The sequence below is a fragment of the Populus euphratica genome, unplaced genomic scaffold, assembly GCF_000495115.2.
Source record: "Populus euphratica unplaced genomic scaffold, PopEup_1.0 scaffold14.1, whole genome shotgun sequence".
In the NCBI taxonomy this organism is placed as follows: domain Eukaryota; kingdom Viridiplantae; phylum Streptophyta; class Magnoliopsida; order Malpighiales; family Salicaceae; genus Populus; species Populus euphratica.
In genome coordinates this window covers 674,293-688,912 of record NW_011499876.1, presented here as the reverse complement: position 1 = coordinate 688,912, position 14,620 = coordinate 674,293, and the positions used below count along the sequence as shown (strand labels likewise).

At 34.3% G+C, this 14,620-nt stretch overlaps 3 protein-coding genes across 6 annotated transcripts in view; 1 reads left to right on the top strand and 2 right to left on the bottom strand.

Annotated features, from left to right (window-relative positions):
• Window positions 1-14,620, bottom strand: part of LOC105128389 (uncharacterized) — a 31,122-nt gene that overhangs the window by 16,302 nt on the left and 200 nt on the right. For 2 of the 4 annotated variants that reach the window (XM_011030025.1, XM_011030029.1), the window contains exon 1: window positions 4,658-4,670. The gene's annotated coding sequence lies outside the window, so the exon portion shown is untranslated. Of the gene's footprint in view, window positions 1-4,657; window positions 4,674-9,575; window positions 10,252-14,620 lie in introns of those variants that run through there. The other 2 variants (XM_011030027.1, XM_011030028.1) reach the window with 2 other exon arrangements.
• On the bottom strand, window positions 388-2,285 carry LOC105128391 (Ubiquitin carboxyl-terminal hydrolase family protein). The gene has a single exon (XM_011030030.1). The coding sequence runs from the start codon at window positions 2,095-2,097 to the stop codon at window positions 793-795; it is 1,305 nt and encodes a 434-aa protein (XP_011028332.1). The 5' UTR covers window positions 2,098-2,285; the 3' UTR covers window positions 388-792.
• LOC105128392 (alpha/beta-Hydrolases superfamily protein) lies at window positions 3,084-13,073 on the top strand. Its single transcript, XM_011030031.1, has 13 exons — window positions 3,084-3,506; window positions 3,592-3,653; window positions 4,111-4,208; window positions 4,503-4,592; window positions 5,786-5,908; window positions 6,319-6,396; window positions 8,016-8,101; window positions 8,275-8,323; window positions 10,291-10,347; window positions 10,428-10,558; window positions 11,356-11,439; window positions 11,745-11,814; window positions 12,318-13,073. The coding sequence occupies exons 1-13, from the start codon at window positions 3,130-3,132 to the stop codon at window positions 12,753-12,755; spliced, it is 1,743 nt and encodes a 580-aa protein (XP_011028333.1). The 5' UTR covers window positions 3,084-3,129; the 3' UTR covers window positions 12,756-13,073.

Below are 14,620 nucleotides of genomic sequence, written 5' to 3'. Positions count from 1 at the left end.
TACCATACCCCAAGTGATCTACAATACCGCAAAGAGAAGAAGCCTCTGACACATCAAACATTCAATCCATGTCATATTTGGAGCAAAGAAACAGCCACCAATAAAAGATGAAATGACTTGGTATTCGACTAAACGGAGCATATATGCCTGTAAAATGCACTACTATAAACTGGGTTGATTCATTATGATGTCAAACTGAGTATGCATGTAAAATGTCAGTCAATCAAATAAGAATGTACTGATAACACATATATAAGAGAGGATACTCCAATTTCTAGATTAAAAGATCTTTCCTTCAACGTCTTATGGGTTGGAATAAATGCAGTACCAGGAGAAGAGCTATGTTGTAAGTAGTTTGGTAGTTTTTGACTTCTTTTTTTATACTTTCAGTGTATGGGAGGTGGATACCCTCTTTTTGGTACCTTTATTGATATGCATTTGAAAGGGAGAAATAGTCAATGTAGGCAGAGAAATAAAACAGAAAAATATTTACAAGGTAGTGCTGTTACATATATGAGCAAAATCAAAACAATTAGAAACACAAGAAGGGAATCAACCCCCAAGAGGCTGTAAGCAACCCACCAGATTCCATCCACTGATATCAACCAATAATCTCCCTCTTGTTATCAGGTCCAAAGGTTATTGGACAATGCCCTTGCCAAATTCTTGTTTCCTAGAATTTTCTCCAACAAATGTAGCAATCGACAAGGCACTTTCAAGGAATCATTTCAATATCCTGATGGCGAGCTCTTGCTTCCTTGTTTGTGAGACAACAATTCTCATTGCACCAATTCACATCTTCATCTTCATCATCCCTTCATTATTCGCATCCTCAAGGTTGGAGTCTGAAGACCCCACATCCTCAAATTCAGATTCTGAAGAGTCATTTGATCTCTCTACTTCTTCCTCCCTGCTTTTATATTTAGCTTTTCTTTCTATCCCTTTTTTGGTAGATGAAACCTGCCTTTGCAATTGAGAATGTGAAACACCACCAACTGATTTTCTTCTCTTCTTCTTAGCTTTACTCATAAGACGAATATACCTAAACCTCATTCCCATTAGAAGATGCTTATGCACTAAGAAGCCCTTCCTATAAGCCTCTTTAAGCACCACAGTCTGTGTCCTAATCTTATTGGAAACATAAAAAATCCCTGGATGATGCACCAAAGCCTTATTAAACCTGTTCCCAAACCCCAAATAATCCCCCAATTGAAGCACATTCTCTTTCTCCGTCTTCTTTGACACTAACAACCACAACAACTCATGTAAAACCGTGACAGTCCACTTCTCAGCTTGATCCCCATTGGGATTCAAATGAAAAGCATTTTCATAGGGCGATATGTATGGCAAACCTTGCCATTCAAAAACCCAATCTCTCACTTTCTTCTTTAAATCAAACCCATTTGGGAAATTTAAAGGAAACCCAATTCTCTCCCCTCTCTTAACATTCCTCAAATCCTCAAGTGACACTCTTTTCTCCATTTCAGACACAGCTAACTCATCTTTCCAAGAAACCAGCTCTAAAAAGAACGTGTCTTTATTAGTTAAACAATCTTTATCCTCGCAGACATTGAAATATTCAGGATAATCTGATAAAAGGGCAGTAATATAATCATGAGGCAAACCCAAATCATACTTGAACCTATCAACAATATGCAAAGGCAATCTTTTTGCCCCGGAAAGCATTAAGAGTTTAGCTAACCTTTTTATGGTGTCATCACGTAAAGGTTGTGACTTTAGAATTAGTTGCTCCTCCTTGTGAAGTGAGATAGCTTGAGGGCTGAGTTTGATGTGGAAGGGGAGGGAAGGGGAGGGCTGGAATTGAGAGAAAACTGTGGAGTACTTGTGGAAGAAATTGAGGGCAGTAGTGGAGAGGTTGAAGTAGGGTTTTAGAAGGGAAAGAGAGGAAAGAGGGAGGGATTTCGAGGGAGAGGAAATTAGTTGGTTCTTGAAAGAAATGACTTGTTTCAAGTCTTTTTCTTTGGAAACAGCTGTGTCAAGGTAAGGGTCACAGACCCATTGGATCCTGGCAGCTATGAAGGTCCTGGCTTGGTTGAGTTGGTGTGAGAGTTTGATGCTGTAGAGAGACATCATCATCTCTCATGGAAGAAAATGGAATTGATGCTACTGTGTTCACAGTGTTGGGGAAGCGGGAGCGGTGAAGGATTGTTTTCTTAGTGATCAATGGTTTCCAGAGACGAAAACAGTAATCTTTAAACTTATATGCAGTGACAAGAGAGGATGAGAAAGCCGAATGACTAATTAAACAGAGAAAATTGAGTAAAATTAATTTTAAAAAAATTGTACTGAGAAAAAAACTTCAAATGAACAGTTTTTTCACCATCAATTCTCCTTTGAATACCAATTGAAAAGTTTATTCATATATTTAATAAAATAAATTAAAAATTATATTAATAAATAATAATAAATATACTGATTCCAATCAAGATTGAGTCAGTAAGCTATGAAAAAAAAATTCTTAGAAAAAAAAGGTTAAATATTCATTTTAATTTAAAATTAAATTCCTCAAATTTTAATTAATTTTAATTAATAAAATTAAATATTAACTCAACATCAAAATTTATTTTTAATACTATAAAAACTCTAAATAAAATAAATCAAAATAAAACACCAAACTCAATTCCAAGTTAATTTAATGTAAAAATATTAAATTGAGAATAAAATATTCAAGTGACAAAAAAAACAAAAAAAAAACATTACACTTAGGGTCTAGATTCCATGTTATATTGAGTTTTTCATGGTTATTTTATTCTATATTATCCCATTTCAAATATTATTTTATTGTTTATAATTTTACAATATCAAGTTAAATTAGGAACACAAACAAATAAAAAGAAGGGAATTTTTTTGGGTCTAGATGTAATTTTCTCTTTTTCATCCATCTATCTCTCATATATTATAAGTATAGGTAGGAACCATATATTTTTTTGAGGAGAGAAGTGGAGAAGAAATAATAAATAGAAATAGATAAAATATATAATTTCTAAGACTACAAGACTAATTATTTAGTTTCATTAAACTACAGGGACGAACTTTATAAGTAACTCCATCTTACAAAGCTTTAACCACCTTCTCTTCTCCAACCTCCGCAACCTCGGAAATCTTGAAATGGAAGAAAATTACAGAGCATCATCATACGACTACGACGAGCTCTTCGTCAAATCTCTGTCTCTTTTTTCAATCTCTCAGAACCATCTCCTACTCCTCCTCCTCCTCCTATTCCTCCTTCTCCTCCTCTTCCTAGCATTTCTAGTATTTTTCTACAACTTTTTTGAGATACACTTTCTCGCCGATTTACTCACCGCCTTCAGAGGCAACCCTGTGTCGCTCACCTATAATCCCAGCTCTCAACTCTACACATCCGTCGCTTCCAATTGCCGCATCCTCCACGGAAGGTTTTTGCCTACTCCATGGCTATCAAGTCCTCATCTCCAAACAGCTTTCTTGAATTTTGTTGCAAAATCTCCTCATGTCACCTACAAAAGGTTATTTTTTCTTTCTTTTTTCTCTTTGCTTTTGTTTTTTTCTGCAGACCCTAATTTTATACGTTTATTTTTTTGTACTCTGCAGACACATGTTTTATGCTACTGATGGCGGTACCATTGCTCTGGACTGGCTAATGTCTTCTGATGGTTAGTATAATACAAATTTTACGTGAAACTAGCTGAATCTTGAAGAAAACATGAGCTATCTTTGACTAGATTATGATAAAAAAATTTCAATCTTTGATGCAATAATTCGCAATGGCATTGGTGTTTGATCTTTTTTTTTTCCCTCGTTGAATCGTACTGGAGAACTTATGTAACTTGAAGTAAGCTAGGATTACTGCTAGGTCGAGTTCATCTTTTATCCACTGCACATTATGATCACTCTTGCTTGGAGTTTCCCAATATATTATTTTCTGAAAAGATGCAAACTTTGGGTCGAGTTGTGATTACGGTGACTTCGAACCTTGGGTCGAGTCGCGTGTATCATTTTTTATTGGGGAATGATTTATGTCTTGAATTTAACATGTGTGTTTTATATTTTTGCTGCTTTACTTGTTGTTTGGTATTGTTTAAATCTAATTTTTGCTTCTTAATTTTTCAGTTAAAGGTGCTTCCGGCACAAATGATGCGACTCGAGAAAATGATAAAACTCCTATTTTGATAGTGATTCCTGGCTTAACAAGTGACTCGGGTTCTGCTGTAAGTCCTTTTTATCATTTTGAAATTGAAGTTTTTTTCATTTTCATGTAGTTGGTACCTTCTGCTGGAGATTCCTTCACTTCTCGCGTTCATCCCCTAAGCAGGACCTCAGTTGGCTGAATAGAAGTAACTTAAGTTCCTTTTTGATGCTGCCCTTTTCAGTTATGTTGGTGATAGACATGCTGCAATAATTGTTGTGTCTCTTTTGAGGAGGTTTTTTCCCCCTCTTGTGGTCAGTAGGGTTTTTTTCCTTTCTCCTTTTTAAATGTCTCATGGAATTTTACGGTGCAACAGTATGTAAAGCATATTGTAGATAAGATGGCAAAGCATGGCTGGAATGTTGTTGTGAGCAATCATCGCGGACTTGGAGGCATATCAATAACTGTGAGTGTCAAATATTATATGCAAGCTTTTAAAACAACTTTTCCTTTCCATTCTTCATGGAGCACCTCTCTCTCTCTCTCTCTGTTCCCCTTTATGAATATTATACGTAAGGGCTTGCATTCATTAAGAAGTCATTGCATTTAGTATGATATCATCCAAACAAGGTTTTTGAAGAAGAAAAACAACAAATACGGAAGAGGGGTACAGGCTAGTAATTGTATCTTGACTTTGAAATTTAGTGAGAAAGAAAAAAAATGTTAGAATTTTTGAAGAATTTGACAGATCGGTTAAACCAAATTGAAAATCTTGTGAAGTTTGTTCTTTTGGTTTTCTTTTTCCACAGTTAAATTCTTGGAATATCTTTTAGTTGTTGTTAAAGTACTGGATCCTAGGCTTCGACTTTCCTCCTCTCTCACTCTCTTTATTTTACAACTTTATTGTCCCTACATATGATAGATTTTGGGTTACAACCAAGAGCTTATAGGTTACAGGAAAAGAGCAGTGTTTTGATTTAAAATTGTTTTAGAGGTGGGACTCTCTCTACGGTTTTCCTTCACAAAACCTTGTTTCAGTGAAACAGAAACTCAGTTAATTAACCAGAAGTTTATGAAAAAGCATCAGACATGTTGTGCTACATGCCCACATGGACAGATCATCAAAAGCCAAATAAAATAAGTAGCAAAAGCTTTTCAAGAAAATGCACATGGCTTCACTTTGTTAAATAGTTTTCTCTTAAGGTAGTTGTCACAAGTTAAAATACTGGAATGGAAGAAGGCAATTTACAAGAAACCTTTCTTTCTATTCATCCAAGTGAATAAAAGAAATATACTGCTAAGATGCAGGGAGCTCTTTTTGTTTCTTTTTTTTGTGACAATTCTGAATGTGAAATTGCTCATTCACAGACTTTTATGCCCATGGGTTTCTCTTTTTTTTGTTGAGAGGGGATTTTATATATGTTATTTTGTTAATAGATAATGTGCTTAATGAGGATCTTGTTATTCAGAGAATATTCAACTTTGCATAATTGTGGCTGCTTTTCTTTTTTAGGTTGCTTGAATATGTTTTCTTAAATGTCAAACTTTCATGTGTGTTTTGAGCTGCATCAAAGCTTGTTCTGACATCTCTTAGGGTCTGTACTTATTACAATAAATTGTTGACTAACAAGGTCATTTGTTATAAATATATATGGTCAGTCTGATTGCTTCTACAATGCTGGGTGGACAGAGGATGTACGAAAGGTCATTGATCATATTCATTGTCAATATCCTGAAGCTCCTTTATATGCTGTTGGAACTAGTCTTGGCGCAAATATTTTGGTATGCTTTTCCTTTTATTTTTTCCCTACTTGTGAAGGAGTATGTGTAGTTTTTATCTTGAAAGACATCATATTGTCATCTCAATAAACTACCTTCCTGATGAGATTTTTATATATTTCATTTTTAACCTGCCGCATGGCCATGTTGCTTCATGGTTTATAATGCCAATGCCTCCTGGTAGATATTGCTAAATGGATTATGACTTTATCAAATTCTGAACGAGTTTGATTTGTCTAATTTGGAGGATATACTCTAACCATTCTTATTTATAGTGGATTTGTTAAGCTAAATCACACAGTTGGTAGGATTCTTTTTGATGCACATTGAACAAGGGTGTATACTAGAAATTGCTTTGTTTAGAGTTGGAACTTTGAATCCAAGTGATGTGTTGTTAACTTTAATTGTTCCAGGTGAAATATCTGGGAGAAGATGGGGTTAATTGTCTTCTTGTTGGAGCTGCGGCTATCTGCTCTCCTTGGGACCTTTTGGTGAGTGCTTCATCTATATTTACATGTTATGGGAGTAGTTATATCTTTGCAGTTTTTGTATTTATCTATTGCCATGCCAGATCAGGTACCTTGGTGTTTCATTGGCACATCTTGATTTTTTAAGATGCAAGATATTGCAATTTATATATTCTTATTCGCCCCAGCAATGAAAACAGTTATGTGACCAGAAAATGTTAAAGGTAGATGTTGGTGTAGTGGGGCTCCAACAACCAGCGACATGTTGAAGTGAATCGTAGAAACTAAAATGTCTTCCACACAGAGAGAAAACATCTTCATTTTCTTTTGCTTTGTTTTCCTGAGAAAATTGCACAGCCATTACTTCCTAATAAGTGGGTTCCTCTAGAAGTACTAGTACAGTGAGAATGTAGATCTAGTTCTTCTTTACTTGCGGTTTTAGTTAAAGAATAAATTTACAGGTAGAATTTTAAGAGTACGTCATTAATGAGAAGAAGACTATATAGGGTGGTGGTGGAAGAGAAAAGAGACCACACCTGTTGCTGCTTTTGCTAGAGCAATGTTGGGAAGTAACCAGATGGGATCTAACAACCAGCATTTCACGTGAAGTTGCTGTTGTCTGATGACTCACTTCTGCTTTGCAGCATGGCATGGGATTTGTCCCATTGAACGGAACCACTTGCCTTCGAGTGGATAAACTAGAAAAGAGAAGAAATTAAAGGAGAGGGAATAGAAGGAACAACTTGCGTATCTTCATTGATTGTGGAGTACTAAAAGGAATAACTTGTCTTGCCAACTGCTCCCCATGCCTCATGTGCTTCGGAAAATTGCAAAATTTGTTCACATTAAAGGAATTTCTCAGTTTCTTTTTGCAAAGAAAGTATGATAGTTCTATTAAAAAAAAGAAAAAAAAGTTTGCAGTTGTCACAGTAAAATGGAAAATGGGTTGTGCAATAGTGATTGAACTGCAAAATCATGAACGTTAAGGATATTCTCTCAGTAGATATTTGATGGATATTAGTCTGTTCTAATAGGAAGTGTCTTTGCACTGGGTTTCCTTGGGCTTGCTTGACCAACCAACTTGGTTGTTTATATTAAATTTATGTGGTTTTTTATATGAATTTGTATAGGTTTTACATATAGTTTTTATTGAATGTTCATCCATATGAATTCCATGTGATGCGACCAACTATTTCTTTGATCATCTCTCCCTCTATATGCTTGGTTGTCTTTCACTTGGAAGTTCTTGTTCAAAATATTCCAAGCTTGTTTGAATCTATAATGTCATGATTTTATTTTATTGATACAATACTTAAAAGAAAAGACACATAATTCTCCAGTGGATGTTATTCTGAATATCAACTCTGGTTATGAAATTCCTTCATAAAAGTCAAAATACAACTTTGGAGGCTAAGTAGAAGAGAATTGTTTAAGAAAATTTGTAGAAAAGATGGTGGGATCAATGTCAAGATCTTTAGTTAGTACGAATCTGGACAGGTTCAACTAAATCAGAAGTTACATAAATTGCTTTCTTATTGAATTATAATTTAATATATTATTAAAATCCTTGTTTGTGTTAAGTAATCCACTTATGGAACTAACTGTTGAAAATTATTTGAAGTCCCTCTATTGTTGCTTTACAGATATGTGATAGATTTATCAATCGTAGACTTGTGCAGAAATTGTATGGCAAAGTGCTAACAGTTGGCCTACAAGGTTATGCACAACTGTATGTCTCCATCACTGCTTCACTAATTTTTCTGACAATGAACCTCTTTTTGCTTAGTTATCCTGTGTGAACTACACTTGATCACTTCAAAATTATGATTTCAGCTTGTGTTTTTAATTTTCAAAACTTCCATGGTTATTGTTTTCCAAAGATCTAACTGTATTGTTCTGCAGGCATGAGCCTATCTTGTCACGTCTTGCAGATTGGGATGGTGTAAAGAAGGTAATCGCTCAGTTCCTCAAAAAGCATCCTTATTTCCAGTTAAATGACTCATTATATCCTTATATAATTCATTAAGTTTCCAATATATCATTGTGTTTCTAATTGTGTCAATTATGTCATTGTATAATATCCACCCTCAGTTCCTCAAAAAGCATCCTTATTTTCAGTTAAATGACTCATTATATCCTTTTATAATTCATTAAGTTTCCAATATATCCTTGTGTTTCTAATGGTGTCAATTATGTCATTGTATAATATCCAATTCTCCAATATATTTTTATTTCAAGTTTTTCTTTTAAAATTGACATAATTATATTTTTCATTCTGAAAATACCCTTGAGCTGTACAGGAATATAATTTTAGTTGTTTAAGAAAAGATTGAAATCTTTAGTTTTTAAAATTTTAATGGTTGAATAATTTTTGAACTTTTTATTTCTTAAAACATTTTGATCAATCTTAAGAAATTTTTCTATTATATTCTTATATAACTCAAGGACAACTTTAGAATGAAAAAAAATGTAATTTTGTCAATTTGGGTGAAAAAACTTGACCGAATGACATATTGGAGAATTGAATATTATATAATGACGTGGTAGACACCATTAAAAATGTAGGGATATATTGGAGACTTGTCCAATTATATAAGGACAGTTTGAGCTATTTACCTCTTTATTTCCTTACCAAAATGCGTTGTCTATAAGGATCGGTTATGTTACTTGAATACTTTGACTCCTTAAAAATTAAATTCATATGCTTTTTCTTTAACTGCATTTAATTTGGAAGGGTAATGTAGTTAATGCAATAAAAATAGATGGTCTGGCACAACATTTATTTTCTTTTTTTAATATGTGTGAATAGTCAATTGGGACATCCTTTGTGGGATGGAGGGAGTGCCTTCATTTTATTTCTTTCTTAAACTCCTCTACTTAAAGTGAATATATGAAGTTGGTTGTTGGAGTAGTAAAAATATCATTCGATATGCTTTTAGAAGCAAGCCCATTTTAAACCATAAGGGATGCAATTATATATTTGTGAAGTGATAGTTTTCTAGTTTTTCTTTTTTACTTGTAGAGATATGTATATATTTGTGCGTGCATAAGATGTAAAGTAATCTATACAATAAGTGTAACAGAGACTTACAAATTTCTTTTTGTTCAGCTCATTATGTTTTAGATCCATGCCAACACATGAGATGCTATTTACTAAACTTAATGGTTAAGACATGTAGGAGAATTAGAAAAATATATATAAACTCTCTCTCTCTCTCTCTCCTTACTAACAATGTACACTATAATTTGTTAACACACCAAACAACCTTTGAATATTAACTTTTCACTTTTAACAATTCCTCATATAATTTGTGTTCTTGTACAAATTCCCTCTCATTTTTTAACCTTGTACCAAATGCCACTTTAATATTGCTTTTGGAGTTCAGCAGTCAGTACACTGCTAATGGAGCAAAGCACAAGTTACTTAAGGGCAAATGAAAAAAAAATTGTCATGTAAATCCAATATAACCAAGCCATAGGTGCTGCATTTCCCCCTAGTTTAATTTATGGGACATATTGGATTACCATGCATTCATCTTTAGAGGGATGCTGATTAATGAGATGTTGTATTGTAGCTCTTCACATTCAACATGCTCATCATCATGTTGTCAATTAAATCACATTATGAAACTGCATAAAATAGTTGCTTATTGTCATTATTTCTTTTGAAGTGAGATTGCATTGGAAAGTGGAAAAAGCCTATATCTATATAAAACTTTCCAAATTGATGGTTTAGATATATCACAAGCAAATTATGCTTCTACTTATTTTTAGCAAAATACATTTGGTTGGTACATGCTCTTTAAGAATCCATTGATATGTTGACATGTAAAGATGAAAAGTAATAAGAGGATTGTATTGGTGAAGCAAATGCCTTGCTTTTAAAGAATCTTTTTTTTTCTTTCCTTTGTGTGACAGTCATGTTCTGTTCGAGACTTCGACAACTATGCAACCCGCATTCTTGGAAAATTTGAGGTGAAAGCTGATTGATCCTCATTTTCACCAAAATGACTCATCATTTCTTGATTGACTAAAACCACTGTTCTTTTCCTCAGACTGTTGATGCATATTACAGGCGTTCTAGTTGTGTGAATTTTGTAGGAAATGTATCAGTGCCTCTTCTGTGCATCAGTGCCATGGATGATCCACTTTGTACAAGGGAGGCCATCCCATGGGATGAATGCAGGTAGGGAATCAGCTTCTTTACTTTTCTCCACTCTCTGATCATTTGAGCGTGTGATTTGTTCTTTATTTATGACATTACTTGAATGCTCAACATGGATTTCTTTATTCCGCTATCTCTGTTGCAGCAGGCCCTGACTGGTTGTTGGCTTCCCTAAAACCGCTCCAATTTGGCCTCTACTGACTATAAATGGGGTTGTTTGTAGGCACACAGACACTGTATAAAAGTTCTGGTCACATTTTCCAATTAAATGGAGGCAAAACATTTATCATGAAGCAAAAGTTATTTTGACTAACTAACACATGCTCAGAGATAGAATTGTATAAATACCATATTCCAAAAATTTATGTTGTGCCACAGCTAAAATGCTTTAGTTATAACGTGAAGGGATTTTGAATGCTGCTGACTTCTACTCAGTTAGCTGAGTGTCCTAGTAAACATTTTATTTCACACCTGGAGTTGTCACATAGGGAAGCAATCAACCATGGAGTGATTACAACACTTGCTTTTGAAATTGATAAGGAATCAGGGTGATATTGATGGATTTTAAATTCCCTCATAGTCTGAAAGAACCAGGTAGATGATGCTTAACACAATAGTTTGAAAATGCCACAACATGAAGCATGGTTAAAGATTTAGATATGATCAACAGTATGTGAATAGCATACCAAATGTATGAATTCTAAATTTTCATAACCGGAATAAGTCTAGCTGTTGCCACTATACTTTGAAGCTCATGATATCATGCGTTCAACAATGTTTTCAATCTATGCAACATTAAACTGTTTGATTCCTTACAGGGCAAATGAAAATATTATCCTTGCTGTCACACGGCATGGAGGACACCTTGCTTATTATGAGGGGATATCTGCAGATAGCATGTGGTAACTACTGTCTTCCTTTTTTGGCATGTTTGACAACTCTTTATTATCAAGCATGCATAGACATCTGCAAAAAAATGAGCATGTCAGAGTCTGTTGTAGTCCTATGTGGAGCTCAAGAGTGATTATTTTTTACCATCTATTAAGGGTTTGCATTAGATATTATGTAGGAGCTCACATGCTAACATTCTTTTTTCTTGGATGATAATCAACAATGTTGTCCATCATCTTTAGCAGCAGTTACTGTACGATTCTCATTTGGTCTCTTGATAAACTTGGATTGAATTGTTTTATTCATTTCCTGGCAGGTGGGTGAGAGCTGTAGATGAATTCTTTGATGTCTTGCAGTCTAGCCCATTAAGCAACAGAAGAAAGAAGGTGCAAAATAGTTCGCTAATGATTTTTGGAGTCAATTGATAGAAATTAGCATGCATACATTTTAACACACAAAGAAATGGACAAGGACATGCCACATACTCTAGCACCACAGAGCACATTGCCAGGTCTCATGGAAGTATGAAGGATATATTTTCCTATTGTTACTTCTGCTTGTTAAAATTCACCTTTCAAACATGAGATGGAGGAGAAATTTCCATTATTTGGCGGTGAAAGCCAAATGTTTTTGCAATAATTTAAACCTTTTTTTTTTAGTGGGTTAAAATTCCTGGGAAAGAGATTATGTTTTTGGAACTCAAAGAGATTAAAAGACCAGCTGTTTCCAGTGTTCAGTCATCCGATCAACTGTTACCAGTTATATTTGTCTTGCGGTGGGAATATCTGAATTTAAATCTTCCAACCCAAGCATTGCAAGGGGACACCTTATTCTAGTTTAACTGTCAGTTTCCAGGAAGTTGAAATTTCTTTGTTTGGTTGTCTTTCAGGTGGAAGGGCCTAGCGTGTCCATTCTTCCAGAGCCTTCAATTGATCAAGGACCTTATGTGAATGCCTCGGAGGATGGCATGGTGACTGCTGTTGGCAACAGTCAAGAAGATTTCATAGCTGAAGATGAATGCAATGAAGATGAGGACCACATCAGGAAGGATGAAGATGCCATTTTGCACGAAGAAAGAAGTGATCTTTTGACAGAGAAAACCCATTGTAAAGTTGACCTCAACCAGCCATTGGATCAGAATGTCAATGATTTGGATGTTCCTGTTAGAAGACGAATGGATCAGCTTTTACGACTGAATAGAAATTCGATCTGGCTCCTTGCTTACATTGCTATCGTAACAACCTGGCCCCTTGTCGGTTCTGCACTTCTTCCCTTTCTCAAGAAAAGATTCAAGAGCATCATACCATCTGCTTTGCGTAGAAGATAGCAATCTCAGTGGGTAATGATAATTATTTACTTTGCTGTATAGTAGTCATTCTTGATGAAGATAAAATGTGATGAATTATTTTCTTGAAAAAGGAAAGCAAGGGTGATAAATTATAACAGTACAAAACCGCCTTCATGGTGAAGGATAATAAAGGAGTCAAACTGTAATACCGAGAACACAGGTCAGTTGTATCTGGTCTCAAATTTGGAAGAAGCTTGGATTATGTGTTGCTACCATGCATAACATTCCCGATTACTGCTAGAGAAACAATGTTCTCTGAAAAAAGTAGAAGAAAATGAAAAGTACTTTCTTCATGCCCTCCGTGAATCTCAGTTTCTCGTCACTGCATGCTGAAGTGTGTACTTGTGCCTGATAATGTTAGCTTCATTTTATATGTTAGGTTTAAGCTGAGTGTGTTCTGGTCATTCTCTTTTCACCATGCTTCAGGGTGAGTTGATGGATGTGTTGCATTGAAGATTTAAAGGTATAGAGCACATGATGAATTATCAATTTTGGTCACTGATTCGTGTTTTGCCATCATTTGCTTCTAGTCTCTCATTTTAGGCCAGTGATGATAACTGGAAAATGATGCCAGAGATATTACCTTGTTTATGAGTTTAGTATAGGTTTAAATATTGTCATCAGACCCGGCTCCAGGTTTAATAGCTACAATTCGTGATAGTGGTTGTTTCTTCATAAATGATTCTGACTCTTTTTTTTTTTTTTTTCTGTTGTCTTAAGAAAAGTGGGTATAAACAAGCCTGTTTCTTGTAAAGGCCGTCAGGATCATATCCCTTAATAGCCTCCATCATGTCAGTTCTTTACAAAGTCGTCGGCGTGATATCTTTTAAGAGCCGTCATTCATGGCCTGGTGGGGATCACTGGAAGGGGGCAGGAGTTGTTTTTCCTTGGAATAAGTATACATAAATACTTTCATAAAGTCAAACCAGCAGGAGGTGCCCAACAAATTATTATTTTTTGTACGGCACACAACTGTGATAGGGAAGACTCAGAGTCTGGTTGTTTGATTCGGTAGCTTTTATACTGTTAGTTGTGATTAGGTCGATTGATATGATTTTGATAAAAATTACAGTTGAAGTTTATATATTGTAAGAAAAAATATATATATACGATAGTGTAGTTTTATAATTGTTTTTTAAAGTATTTTTTATTTAAAAATAAATTAAAATTATTTTTTTATTTTTAAAAATTATTTTTGAACATAAAAAAATTATTATATAAAAACTGTTAAATTTTGTTTTTTAATATGATCTCGTAGCATAAGATATGGTTTGATAACATTTGATGCTATTGTTTCAGCAAATACAAAAGTTGGCAGAAAACAAAACGCAGCTTCACTAAGGTAAATTCCAAACCCCCCAGAAGGGATCCTCTCCTGCATCGAGTCTTCTGCGTAATGCCATCATGCTTCTGTTTTATTAGTTGATACAAATTCGTTAATCACTGTGCGAGCTCTGGCCAGAGCTTTAGAAATGCTGGCGAATTCATATTTTAAAAAAAATTAATTTTTTTATTAAAAATTATTATCTATATATATATATATATTGAATCATTTTGATACACTATCTCAAAAATAATTTTTAAAAATAAAAAAATATTTTAATATATTTTAATATAAAAAACTTCAAAAATTAACTACAACTACATATACAGGCAGTGAGAGAGTATATATTTCAAACATAACTTACTTCTTTATTAATTTCCATTCCTAAATTAAGAAATCAAAACAATTTAGAGTTAAAAACTGACAAAAAGAGCATACAATTTGCAAGTTTATTTATAATTGTATGAATCACTTTTTCCAGGCTCCAATGTCGGGCTGCCTTCCAAGTTTCATCCTTTTC

Excerpts from the sequence above, each read along its gene's own strand:
- LOC105128391 (XM_011030030.1), bottom strand. The coding sequence starts at position 2,097 with ATGATGATGTCTCTCTACAGCATCAAACTCTCACACCAACTCAACCAA.
- LOC105128392 (XM_011030031.1), top strand. The coding sequence starts at position 3,130 with ATGGAAGAAAATTACAGAGCATCATCATACGACTACGACGAGCTCTTC. Across the intron at positions 3,507-3,591 it reads CCTCATGTCACCTACAAAAG|ACACATGTTTTATGCTACTG; the intron begins GTTATTTTTTCT and ends TGTACTCTGCAG. Across the intron at positions 10,559-11,355 it reads ATCCCATGGGATGAATGCAG|GGCAAATGAAAATATTATCC; the intron begins GTAGGGAATCAG and ends GATTCCTTACAG.